Below are 12214 nucleotides of genomic sequence, written 5' to 3'. Positions count from 1 at the left end.
ATAGAGGCGGACAATACTTTTCGATAGATCATTTGACTGGTTCTTAAGAAAATGTAGAGCAATCTTCGCTGTCTAAAGTAAGTGTGAAGTGTCAAAAGCAAGCCAAGTTCGCTTTGGGTTTGCTTTACTGCGCTCTGTGATTGGTCCAGAAAACTCGCACCATCCTGTCAACCAATCAAATCTAAATTAAAAGCTAGTCGCGAATTGGTCAGTCGCGTTTGCCCGCGCTTCAGGCAATGTACTTTAACCCTTTAACTCCCTGAAGTGATTACCAAGTAACTTCTCCCTCCAGTATTCATATATTATACAGCAAACAGGTAATGAGAACACTCAGACTCATCAGGTACAATTTATTTCCTTGATTGAACACCTAATTCTCGTAATCAATTAACAAAGAAATGTGTAGTAGCTAGAGGGGAGAATTGACAATCAGATCTTGGGAGTTAAAGGGTTAATTGTCACTTTTCTCAATCGCTAACCGAGTTCTGGTTTCTACGCTGATTGCTCCAGAGTGGTCAACGAACTTCAAGCGTTGCGCATGGAAAGTTTCCAAAATTAGGGTACAAAATCGTGTCATAGTCAACTGATGCCGAGTAAGAGGCATACTGTGATATCATTTACGAATAACCTCATAAATAAAAAGGTTCACAGTTTTATTACTTCCTTTTATTTTTCTTGCTCGACTTTGTTTCAGGCTTTCCAGATTTCTTAGATGCCTTTCTATACAGATAGTACAAAATCACTCCAGCCAGGAGCGGCCAAAATCCTATTTGCAGCAGTAACTTTGGATCGAACAGCGACTTCCTCTTAATGGACATGAGCTCGGTGGTAAAAATAAGTACAGAGTCGGCTATGTGTGAATAAAGCAAAAATAAAAAAATGTTAGGATTTGCTTTTTATTCAGTAACGTAGAATGATATTAATATCATGATTAGCAGAAAGATTTCTTCATAACCCAATACTATTCTAAAAGAAATAAAAGTTGTAGTCCTAAAGGCAAAATATTGTTTCTGCCATTATTTTTTTTTTATCCATAAACTATCTGCATAGTGAAGAATGGGGCTGCGCAGAAATCTTGCTAGGAGAGCAAAAAGGAAAGGCTTCTTAACCATTCCCATTCTGTGTTATAACAAGAAATTTAAAAGAAAATTTTTCCCTATTTGGCTATAACCACATATCCAATAGATATCTTGTTCATGATTGGTTAATGACTCATGCTCAATAAAATAAGTTCTAGCTTGCAACATAGGATTTACATATTGCATGTGCTCAGAATTAAAGACAAACAAAAAATGCTAAGTTCTAAACATGTCAAAAAACTTTAAATTTGGTTGAAATGTCATAATTATTGTATCAAATTGCCATTACAAAGAAAATATGAGCATTTTCCAACTCGTTGGAAATTTCTTATTCTAAGTACTGTAATGTGTGACTGAGGACATACAAAGGGATTTGAAAAATGACTTAAAAATCAAAAATCATACAAACTGCTTTTGCATTTAATGATTAATGGCTGCTTGTGACGTTTTGAAATGCTTTGGTCGTCCAAGTTCAATTAACCCTTTAATTCCCAGAAGGGATTAACACAAAATTTCTCCCTACAATATCCATACATTCTTCAGCAAACAGGTAATGAGAATATTCAAACTTATCAGGTAGAAGCTGCTATCTTGATCTAACATCAAGTTCTCATAACTAATTTATAAGGAAATGTGTAGCAGCTACAGGGGAGAATTAACGATCAGATCTTGGGAGTTAAAGGTTAAGTAAACTTCCCAAATACCACTTGTGTAATAAATCAGGACTTGCACTTCCGCTTGCACCATTTTCTGTATTTACAGGCCCCCTTAGTTCCTCCATGGTCATTTTTACAATCAACATTTACTTACGAGGAATAACATTCTGAATTCCACGAGCTCCATACCCTAGGTGAGGAGGGATGATCAATTTTCTTTTTTCACTGCAAAAGAGAAAAAGTAGAATCGAGGACTATTGAAAAATATCAGCCTGAGCACCGCTTCTTTGAACTCATTTGAGGAAGCCACAAAAATGATCAACCAAAAGGGTTTTTGAATTTATTTGTAAAGAATAAACAATGTGAAAAGAGGAATGAGAAAGGCAGTTAAGACAGTAAGGGGCTATGAAGCCCAAAGGGAGTTTTACTTAAAAGTTGCCATGCCAATCTTGTTGTCAGCTATGTTTGCAAATAGCTTATTTCAAATTAATAGAACTTGGAAAATAGTATCAACCCATGGGCACAATTTTTTGCACCCCAACTTGTCGCTTAGAAGTAAAATTTTAAGCAGGTATTTTTTTTTCACTTGAGGAAATCCTGCTAAGCTAAGACCCACTTTAGAAGAAGTCCCTTCCTCAATGGCACTAATTGCTAATGACAAAACCCTGCTCATGATGAAAATATTTGACCTTATTTGTTGTTTTTTATCACATACTGTAGTATGTATAGCACTTGGATGGTATATTTGGACCCAACATATTGACCAGCTCTCAGTTGGTAGAGCACTGCACTGGTATCACAGAGGTCATGGGTTCAAATCCAGTGCGAGCCTGGAATTTTTTCCAGGTCCTATTTTCAACTACTCATTTCAGTAGAGTTCTTAGCTGCAAGGATCCTTTAATTTCATCTCTTCGCTGCAGTGCAAATATATGAATTTCATATATCTAAAATCATTATACCCATACTGTAATATTTCTAAATCTTACCCTATGCACATTCCTTTTATACCCATCTCCCAACCTGTAAAAAAAAAAAAAATTACAGAAATAAGTGAAAAAATTAAGGTGGCAATTAATTGTAAAGTGGTGAACTTTCTGTCACTGCAGTTCACTTAAAATCACAATTTGGGAAATCTTAACATCTCTAAAAGGGCTTTAACTGGGAGCTTTTAAAAGAAGTATTACCAACCAGGCAAAAGAAGAACTCAAAATATTGGAAGTCATTATTATTCATCACCTGGATGGTTTATTTGGACCCAACATATTGACCAGCTCCCAGTTGGCTTGTTAGCTCAGTTGGTAGAGCGCTGCACTGGTATCACAGAGGTCATGGGTTCAAATCCCATACAGGCCTGAATTTTTCTCAGGTCCCATTTTCAACTACTAGTTCAATAGTGTTCTTAGCTGCAAGGATCTCCTAAATTTGTTTCTTCATCGCAGTGCAAATATATCAATTTCATATATCTAAAATCACTATACAGTAATTATACTTTGGTTTTTATTTTCAATGATGCTCAGTCTACATTAGATATCACAAAAGGTAACCTCATATAATCAAATTCACCAGAACACTTGACTGAGGACACAGTGGTTCCTTTCTAGTTTAGCTTTTAATGTTTCCTCCTATAATTTTTATACCTCACTATGTATGTATACATCACCAACAAAATGTCACATAGTTGTAAGTGAAACTTTAGTAGCTAAATAATTCCCAAATCATAAGTCAAGAGAATACTTCATTTATGTGAAATGAAGAAATGGGATATCTTTGCATCTCTAAAATGGTTTTAACTAAGAGCTTTTAAAAAAGAATCAGAAACCAGATAGTAAAAGAAGTCAAAATATTGCAATTAAAACAATTTTCATTTGACTAAGTATAAGTATTGACAGTAACTAAGTTTAATTTTATGGTTTCACTTCAAGTTTCTATGTGATTGGCCATGCAAGAACACTTGGTCCATATTCTCAACAAATCAGATTTTAAAAAAAAACCAATTGCCAGTCAAATGCTCACTTGAGTGTTCTCATGCTTTATATATTGTTGCTAAACTGTGTTCTCATCAGCTCATGATTTTAAATTTTTTATTTTTTTTGCTATAGAGAGCAGTTGACTGATAACTTTGGCTTAATGGCTTTATGAATCCAAAACTAAATCACCCTGATAGTATTGCAAAATAATCAACAAGGCCTGGAGCGAGTTACCTTTTATAACCTTCCCTTTGCCCAACTGGAACTCAAGTGGCTCCCTTCCTTTTGCCAGGGATGAGTCGAACATTTGTCCATTTTCCAGTGTACCCTAAAAGAGTTTATTGTCAAATTAAGGAAATTCAAACATTTGTGATAGCCACATCTTTAATAAGAATTGAGAAGAGGTTTTTACTTTTTGTTGTTGTTTACTTTGTGTTGTTGTTGTTGTTTTTTAATTTTATTTTCAATTGGCAGTTTATTTTTGTCTTTTTGTTTTGACAGTCTAATTTAAAATGATAATAGAAAGCTAAAGGGAGAGGATGCCAAAATCTATTTACTAATAACATGTTGGCACCCAAGTGATTAAAACAATTTTGGTTCAAATTTCTGGCTTGAAAAATGTAAGGATGTGAGAGCATCCTTTCCATAGGAATTCGCTGTAATGTTTTCAAGTAAGAAGTAGACAACATGAAAGTCATATATATACATACTGTATAGTGAACAGACACAATGTCGCCATTATCTGCTTTGTCCTCACAGGTAGCAGGCTTGTACTGAAATAGAAAGATCATATAATTTTATATAGAATACTTCATGAAAAGTCTGTCCATATGGTAATTATGCACAAGTCAGCAGTTAAAATATTCAAGGACTGAAATTTCTGATATAAAACCAAACAAGTACAGACAGATAATGATCACATATTTACTACTAGAAGCTTCTAAACTGAACAAGAATTAAAAACTCCAAATTTCATCTAGTAGATTAATTAGTCTTCATTTTTGCATCCTTTCCTGATCAGTGTGAAAGTTTCTATAATTTAAGAAATTAAATAACTGCATTCTGTGCAAACCCTAGAGGGAATTTAAGTAATGTCTTTAATCCCTTGGATTTGTTTTTGCCCCCTTCACTTAATTATATTAACAATACTCATCCAATTTTACACAATCTACTTGATTATGTCCATTGTCCATCAGTTTCCAATTTGGTAATAAAATAGTTTATTGAAAAGAACACCAAAAGCCATCACAGAGCAGAGGATATTCAGATTACTGTGCAGACCATCTTTTCTAATGCTAAAATTGTAGTGGCCCAAGCTTTTTTTTGTTTACAACTATTTTGAGAATATTCTTAACAAAATTGTTGTCACTCATATTCTGAGTTTCAACACCATACTTTGAATGAAAATTCTAGTGAATGTTTTAATGAGACTGTAGGAATTTCCCCTCTCAACTCCATTTTGTTTGTCTTAATTCAACAACATATACACAGTCAGGTATTTGAACTACTCTTCAGAAATGCACAAATCATACTTTTCCTCTAATACATATTACAATTAAAATCTCGTGCTTATTGGATTGGTACATGTATGAATATGATTCATTGTTACATTGTATGAGTTACGTTGTATGAATCACATGTGAACCAGTTGCACCCACTGAGCTATTGAAGAACAGTCTACAGATTTCTAATAAGATCTATGCTTTTAAGTCCTTACAAATTATATTTCATGTAAACTAGAAGATCAAAGCCATGGTATTAACCTAATCACCGCTAATAAATTATTAATTTCTAGCATCGCTTTAGACCACCTGTCGTGACACTCCTTCTCAAATAGCCCAGACTATTATGTAGTGTGTGTAATTGTGAAGAAGAGCTCCCCAAAAAACCTGTCGGCCGACTGTCGGCCGACAGGTTACCGACAGTCTACCGACAGCTAACCAACAGGTTACCGACAGGTTAAGAAAAAAGAAAAATTGTGTTAAAAACGAACAGTTAACGTGACATAACAATCCGTAATGGTGATGTATGACTCGAAAGACTTCACCTACTTACCGATCGACGGTAAAGTTGAAAGTATGTAAAGAAAAGTTTCTTCCAAAATGTTGTTATCAGATGCGTATAGGATATATCACTTGCGTAATTTACAACACACCAGACAATCTAAGAATCGCATTGGAAGATAATTTAATCGAAAACTCGGCCAAAAACTCCGATAACCATAAGCTACGTATCAATACAAACACTTTCGTTCAAATCGCCCAACAATGCAACGCTGCCTCTTATGGTCTGTTATGTATGTATCAATGATGTTTACCTTGTGTATTTGTGTTGCTATCATCGTCCTCTATCTTGCAGGTTTGGGATGAATTGCTATTTCCAATTTCAAGTTTAATAAATGATACAACTTTGAATCTTTTTACTCGTTATGTTAAGTAATAAATTACTATACGCAACAATTCGATAATTAGACTTGGATGCGTGATGCGATAATTGATTTAGGCGCGCGCCGCTAAAATCACGATTCTACGAGTGAAGCATCTTGTATATTTCACCACTCACAGAACGGCTCCTTTAGGAGCCACCAAATTTTGAAAGTCAATTAATAAATTGTTGATAGTTATTTGATTTTCCACTTTTTTTCCATGAGGAGCGCTTGAAAAAATATTATTTTGAATATCGATGAAACAAATACCGCGATAACAGGACAAAAAAAAAAAAAAATAGCGCGTGATATTTTAGTATCTTTCGCCCGCGAAGGACTAATGTCGTTCACATTTACCACAGAAGTGTTATCAACTGGCATACACAATACATATCAACAGTTTAATCGATATTCCAACAACAACCTTTAGCTTAGCCTCTTTTGGCTAACAAACGAATATGGATTTTTTTTCAGTATAACATATTTTGCTATAAAGTTCACCCAAAGTCCTCCCGTACGTACCGTACGTATGCAAAGTTTAAAAACTTAAGCTTCTAATTTTCTCGACTGCATAACAAAATCCGCGCGGGTAGGTTATCGCGACAAATTTCGTGAATTTTCCCTCAAATAATACCAATTTCACAAACTTTACAAATGTTCGCTTTTTTTCGAAGAAAGATAAAATCCAAATTCAAAATTGCAGAAATTAGCACCCGATCGATCACAAAGAAATACTACCAGTAATTTAAGGACAAGAAGCTTGTCTGAGATTTCAATCTCTTCACATACCTCAACAATAGTTTATAGATCCTTCTTCTTTTTGGCTCCAGCAGCATACCCACATGAAAAAAAAAAGTACCACAGAACAAAAATCTTAAGTTGTTCTTCATTGGAGATCATCATCCAATTTACGCGATCTTTGAGTAATAAAATGTCGGCTGTAATCTAATCGTGGCAAGCGGAGGCAGGCGACTCTTCTTGCACCTCGAGAAAGCCTGGGAATGAACCTCAACTCAATTTGGCGGACGAAGAAAGCCCAGAAGAATCGGAGGAAAAGATTGACTCTCTATCGCATCCAGAAGTGATGGCTCTCTTTGGTGAAAAAAATTGGGGGAAGACAGTGGAAGATCCACTCCTTATATGTATATAATTTTATATGCCTTTTAATAAACTCTCAGCTGTAGTTGTCATCCAAAATGCGACAGTGCATCACCTAAAGAAGGCAATACAAAGACACATCTTACTTAAACTCTCCAGGGAAGGAGGTCTGCATATTGTCTCTTGGTAAGTGGATAAGGAATCAAATAATGTCAAGTTTACATAGTATGGTTTTACATAGTTTTATATTTCTGATTGATGTAATCAGATGGCCCCTATACACTGTACTTGAAAAATCAACATATCAGTCCACTGCATTGTGTGATTGATACGAATTGCGGTGATTTCGCCAACGAGTGATTTCGCCAACGTCACGTTCGCCAACGTCTTTGGTCGCTTCGCCAACGCGATGAGTCGCTTCGCCAACGTCCTACTGGTCACTTTGCCAACGCCAAATATCTAGTAATAACTTAGTAAATATGCACTGGAGTTATAGAATTAGTAGTAGTAGTAGTCTACAATGTATTTATATAAATCTCTGTTATCGACAAATAAACCTTATAGAAGAACTTAAGGAAAAGGTTGCACACACGCGACTTTATTGCTCTAAGTTAAATTCAGCAACATACAGCGCCGGTGACGCGTGGCGTGCCGTGCATTTATGTGGGCCCACTGTGTTTTAAGTTGCGCGTACAAGAGAAGGAAACTAAGTCCGAACAAAATAACGGAAGGAAACTAAGTTCGAACGGGGAAATCAAGTTAGCTCAGTCAAGTAAATAACACACAGAAGCAAGAAGAAGTAATGGTAAATTTTAATTTAGAGTAAACTCATACATTGGCGAAGTGACCAGTAGGACGTTGGCGAAGCGACTTTTCGCTTTGGCGAAGCGACCTTAGACGTTGGCGAACGTGACGTTGGCGAAATCACTCGTTGGCGAAATCACCAGATACCATTGATACATATTTATGTTTTCAGCCATAAAAATTTAATACGGAATCAAACAATATAACCTGATATTCATTTATTCGACCATTAGCTGACCATTAAGGACCTGTCTTCTCATTAGCTTTTTGCATGAAAACTTGTCAATATTCATAGTACAACACTCAAGGTGGTTGAGGGTTAGATATTAACTTTAACTGTTCAACTTATACACAAATCTAATACGTCAATAGAGATGATGGAATTGAAATGCTTACTATCAAATAGCATAACAGCTGATCAGTAACAAAGTAGACCTTTAAGGGAATAATTAATGAGTATTGAAATACTCCAATGACAGCAAGCTATAATCCACCAGTAATTACAAACCAAGGTGCTACAAATGGTGACATATCAACTTTCAACCTCAACACCTGATGAAGGTGTTGATGGATTAAATAGATGTTGATGCTTGCAAATAGCTTATTTCAAATGAATAGAACTTGGAAAATAATATCCATCCATGGGCACAATTTTTTGCACCCCAACTTGTCACTTAGAAGTAAAATTTTAAGCAGGTATTTTTTTTTCAGTTGAGGAAATCCTGCTAAGCTAAGCCCCACTTTAGAAGAAGTACCCTCCTCGATAGCACTAATTGCTGATGATGGAATTGAAATGCTTACTATCAAATAGCATAACAGCTGATCAGTAACAAAGTAGACCTTTAAGGGAATAATTAATGAGTATTGAAATACTCCAATGACAGCAAGCTATAATCCACCAGTAATTACAAACCAAGGTGCTACAAATAGTGACATATCAACTTTCAACCTCAACACCTGATGAAGGTGTTGATGGATTAAATAGATGTTGATCGAGCAATTAGCCTGACTCTGACATCATGAGACAAACAGTTTAATGTTTGTTTACTAATACACAAACCATAATGTAATATGATTTTGTAATTAAAAACTAATAGGAAGTACATTTGGAAAATCTATAGGTTGTCATTTGAAGGACAGAAGCTAACAGAGAATCATCAACCTCTCACGTAGTAAGTCAACAGTAGATGTAGTTATGTAGTATTAAACAGTATAATAGTTTGACCCTTTTACCCCTTAGACTGACCAACATCTAATTTCTCCTTACAGTATCACCCCTGAATCAAACATTAAGGTCATGAGAATTAAAAAAATGATCAACAAATACCAGAGCTCTTGATTGTTAAGCAAAATCTCCATGTCAGCACCGTAGGAAATGTATAGAAAACAGCACGGTGAATATGCACACTGATCTTTGGGTGTAAAGGGTTAATTATCTGGGTGAGGGGCTCCTCTGCCTTTTTACCTTCCACTTTTCTTATTTTTAAGTTACAGCCATTGAATATATGGTGGTAAGGTGGTGACAACTTTGCTTTCCATAGTTTCATGTCTTTGCACCCATTTTGTTATTAACTTCCTTTGATAACTACAAGGTGATTTTTAATGATTAATAATAGATCTTATATTCATCTGAAGGTGTTAGACTCCTTATAAAAATTAATGTACTTCTTTTCTTTGCAGAAATCTGTAAGGAAAATGAAACCCACAAGATTCTACCTGAGGCAAAACATAGAACCCTTGGGCAGTTTATGCATATGCATTGGTAGTCTCCCAGTTGGCCTTGACACAAGCAAATACAAAATTTTGATTGGCAACATTCTAGGAGAAAGTAAGTTCTGTTTTGTTTGTTTTTTAGATGCTTCTAAACAAGTATCTTTGTTTTACGAGGGGCTAATGTACGTTTTCTGAGTCCTCGTTTCCCTGACCAACTGCCATGTCCATTCAGCTGTTTAAGAGTGACAGTGACCCTGGTAACAAGATTGACAACACCTTTGTGACCTAATATTTTACACATTAAAATACTCAAAGGGAGGCTTTTGGTTGTTCTCATATTTTTTCTTGTAATTTTTTTGTAGCCATGGAATTTTGTGAGGTGAAAAGTGTGTTTTCAAGTTGTGGTGAGTTACTAGTAATCCTAGAGCTCAGTTCATGTATCTAATAATTAAGACACATTATTATATCACTGGCAGTGCCCATGGGAAGTATAAAGCGAATTCTGTGTTCTTTCTGTAGAGCATTTCCTAGAAGTACTTTAAAAAACAGATGAACTGAAAAAGACTGACTGGAATCAAGATTTCTGTTTCTTGCATATCGGTATTCTCTTCCTACAGTTAAGGAGTTATGCCTATTTTGTTTTTTTTGTTATTCCCTATAGCCTGGACTGTTCCCCCCTGGAAGCCAACCCCTTCTAGTACTGGTAAACTCTAAAAGTGGTGGCGGTCAGGGGGCAGACATGTTCACAGCTTTCCAGAGACTGCTCAACCCTAATCAAGTGTACAGCCTCTTAGAGGGAGGCCCATTATCAGGGTATGTTAAACTCACTCCCCCTCTGTATTGAGACGAATTCCCACCCGAATTTGTTGAGGTTACACGGAAGTTGTTTACTTAGTAAGAACTATCTCCTTAGACTCTTGTGTCCACGAGAATTGACCGAGGCCGAGCTAATCAAGCCATAGTGCAGATATGGGTGGGTGCAGAATCTTTCCAGTGCAGATTGCACCCTTTAAAGGGCGATACACATATTTACATGAGATAACCTAATGTCTCCCGCCAAGCCTCGCTTTCAAGATGGAACAAGCAAGGAAGTGGTAAAGATTGATGTAAAATTTTTAGTCCAAAAAAGACATGGCGGTTAGTTTTCCTTATATGACGTCGTTCTGCAGAAGAGCGATATATAATTTGTTGTATAGGTTGCTTACCAAAGTAATCATTTACAGCTATTCTAAACTCAAAACTATAAGCCTTGTCTTCTTCTGTCAGCTTTGTCCCATCGTCTTTAAATCTCTGAATATCTAAAATATGAATCGATTTTTATCTTTGTTTCAGAGTTTATGCTTTCAGATCTATTTCTGATTTTCGTGTCTTGATCTGTGGTGGTGATGGCACAGTTGGCTGGGTGCTGTCATGTTTGGATGATGTTGTTCAAGATATAAAGTATAAGCTACCTGCATCAGCAGTTCTTCCTCTTGGCATTGGTAAGTGGATTTTTTCCAAAGTATTCGTGTTCCCCACGATTTAAAGAAAATTTATTTCCAGAGTCAAAAGTATCTTTGTACGTTTTATTTTTCTGCGATATGTCATAGATTTCAAGACTCGTTCGACAAACTTGGTCAATGAGATGGAAATCTGAAACTAATCATGACTTAGTCATTCGTGTTTTCTAAGCGATAGAGACCCTGGAAAGTCATGCAGATTTTCCCTTTTTAGGCCTGAAAAGTTCGTAGTATTTGAAAATAAATCAAGTAGTATTGATTACTGAAAGTCTAGAACTCTATACGGTAATTATATGCATTTTCAAGTTACGATTAATAGCAGAGGTTTAAATTAGTAGAAATACCGTTATAGCGTATTTTGAAAAGCTGCCATTCGGGTGTTGTAGCAAAGTGAAAAGAGAACGGGTGGGAAATTGAACGAGACTCTCGTATGAATGAATCTCTCTCGTGATTTCTATAGTAACAAGAGAGTTAGTGGGAAATTGAATGAGATTCCCAGCTTATTATGTATTCATCTCTCTCGTGATTTCCATAGTAGCTAGAAAATGAGTGGGAGATGAACGAGATTCTCAACTTACAGGTAATGATCTCTCTTGTGTTCTCCATTGGAGAGGTGGTTACTCTGGTGGCGAGAGTCCTGTATCGCTTCTCATGGCCGTTGATCAGGCACACGAAGTGTTTCTTGATAGATGGTGTGTCATGTTTGATTCAGCGGACACTAACGGCAGTGCGCTTGGCTCGATAGGAGGAAGAGAAGACGATCCTAGTATTTTTACCATGAATAATTACTTTGGCATCGGAATTGGAGCTGAGCTTTGTTTAGATTTTCATCTTCAGAGGGGGGAAGAACCAGATAAATTCCATAGCAGGTGAGGATACAAAGGATTCAATTTACAGGTTACAAAATTAGTCGTAGTGCCTTCGATTGAAGAAAAAGAGTGTTGATTGCGAAAGCCATTGGATGGTAACAAAG

The 12214-nt window shown here is 36.1% G+C and overlaps 2 protein-coding genes across 7 annotated transcripts in view; one reads left to right on the top strand and one right to left on the bottom strand.

Annotated features, from left to right (window-relative positions):
• Nucleotides 1-651: 651 nt before the first annotated feature.
• Nucleotides 652-7114, bottom strand: LOC149053547 (uncharacterized). 4 transcript variants are annotated; one of them, XM_089203075.1, is made up of 7 exons: nt 6917-7056; nt 6020-6075; nt 4413-4475; nt 3937-4030; nt 2722-2755; nt 1890-1960; nt 652-850 (listed from the first exon to the last, which is right to left on the bottom strand). In XM_089203075.1, the coding sequence occupies exons 2-7, from the start codon at nt 6041-6043 to the stop codon at nt 657-659; spliced, it is 480 nt and encodes a 159-aa protein (XP_089059201.1). In that variant the 5' UTR covers nt 6044-6075; nt 6917-7056; the 3' UTR covers nt 652-656. The 4 variants fall into 4 exon arrangements, with proteins under 4 accessions (XP_089059201.1, XP_089059206.1, XP_089059204.1 ...); XM_089203080.1 differs by lacking the exon at nt 6020-6075 and having other exon boundaries at nt 6917-7114; XM_089203078.1 differs by lacking the exons at nt 6020-6075; nt 6917-7056 and adding an exon at nt 5758-5900.
• Nucleotides 7115-7122: 8 nt separating this feature from the next.
• LOC149053546 (diacylglycerol kinase theta-like) overlaps nt 7123-12214 on the top strand; it is a 6877-nt gene continuing 1785 nt past the window's right edge. Inside the window, exons 1-5 of one of the 3 annotated variants that reach the window (XM_089203029.1) lie at nt 9759-9857; nt 10105-10146; nt 10404-10555; nt 11075-11223; nt 11822-12110. In XM_089203029.1, coding sequence (XP_089059155.1) covers nt 10482-10555; nt 11075-11223; nt 11822-12110 — 512 coding nt within the window. In that variant the 5' untranslated portion in view covers nt 9759-9857; nt 10105-10146; nt 10404-10481. Of the gene's footprint in view, nt 7412-9150; nt 9202-9709; nt 9858-10104; nt 10147-10403; nt 10556-11074; nt 11224-11821; nt 12111-12214 lie in introns of those variants that run through there. The other 2 variants (XM_089203039.1, XM_089203031.1) reach the window with 2 other exon arrangements.

The sequence above is a fragment of the Pocillopora damicornis genome, chromosome 1 (assembly GCF_964200805.1).
Source record: "Pocillopora damicornis chromosome 1, jaPocDami1.2, whole genome shotgun sequence".
Lineage (NCBI taxonomy): Eukaryota > Metazoa > Cnidaria > Anthozoa > Scleractinia > Pocilloporidae > Pocillopora > Pocillopora damicornis.
Note: the sequence above shows the minus strand (reverse complement) of the source record. Positions and strands in the feature narration are given on the sequence as shown.

What these genes read in the sequence shown, in the direction of transcription:
- LOC149053547 (XM_089203075.1), bottom strand. Translation starts at nt 6,043, where the DNA reads ATGATAGCAACACAAATACACAAG. An exon ending in TAGCAACACAAATACACAAG is followed by an intron (nt 4,476 to 6,019) that starts GTAAACATCATT and finishes TTTCTATTTCAG; the next exon opens with TACAAGCCTGCTACCTGTGA. An exon ending in AATTCAGAATGTTATTCCTC is followed by an intron (nt 851 to 1,889) that starts GTAAGTAAATGT and finishes ATTCACACATAG; the next exon opens with CCGACTCTGTACTTATTTTT.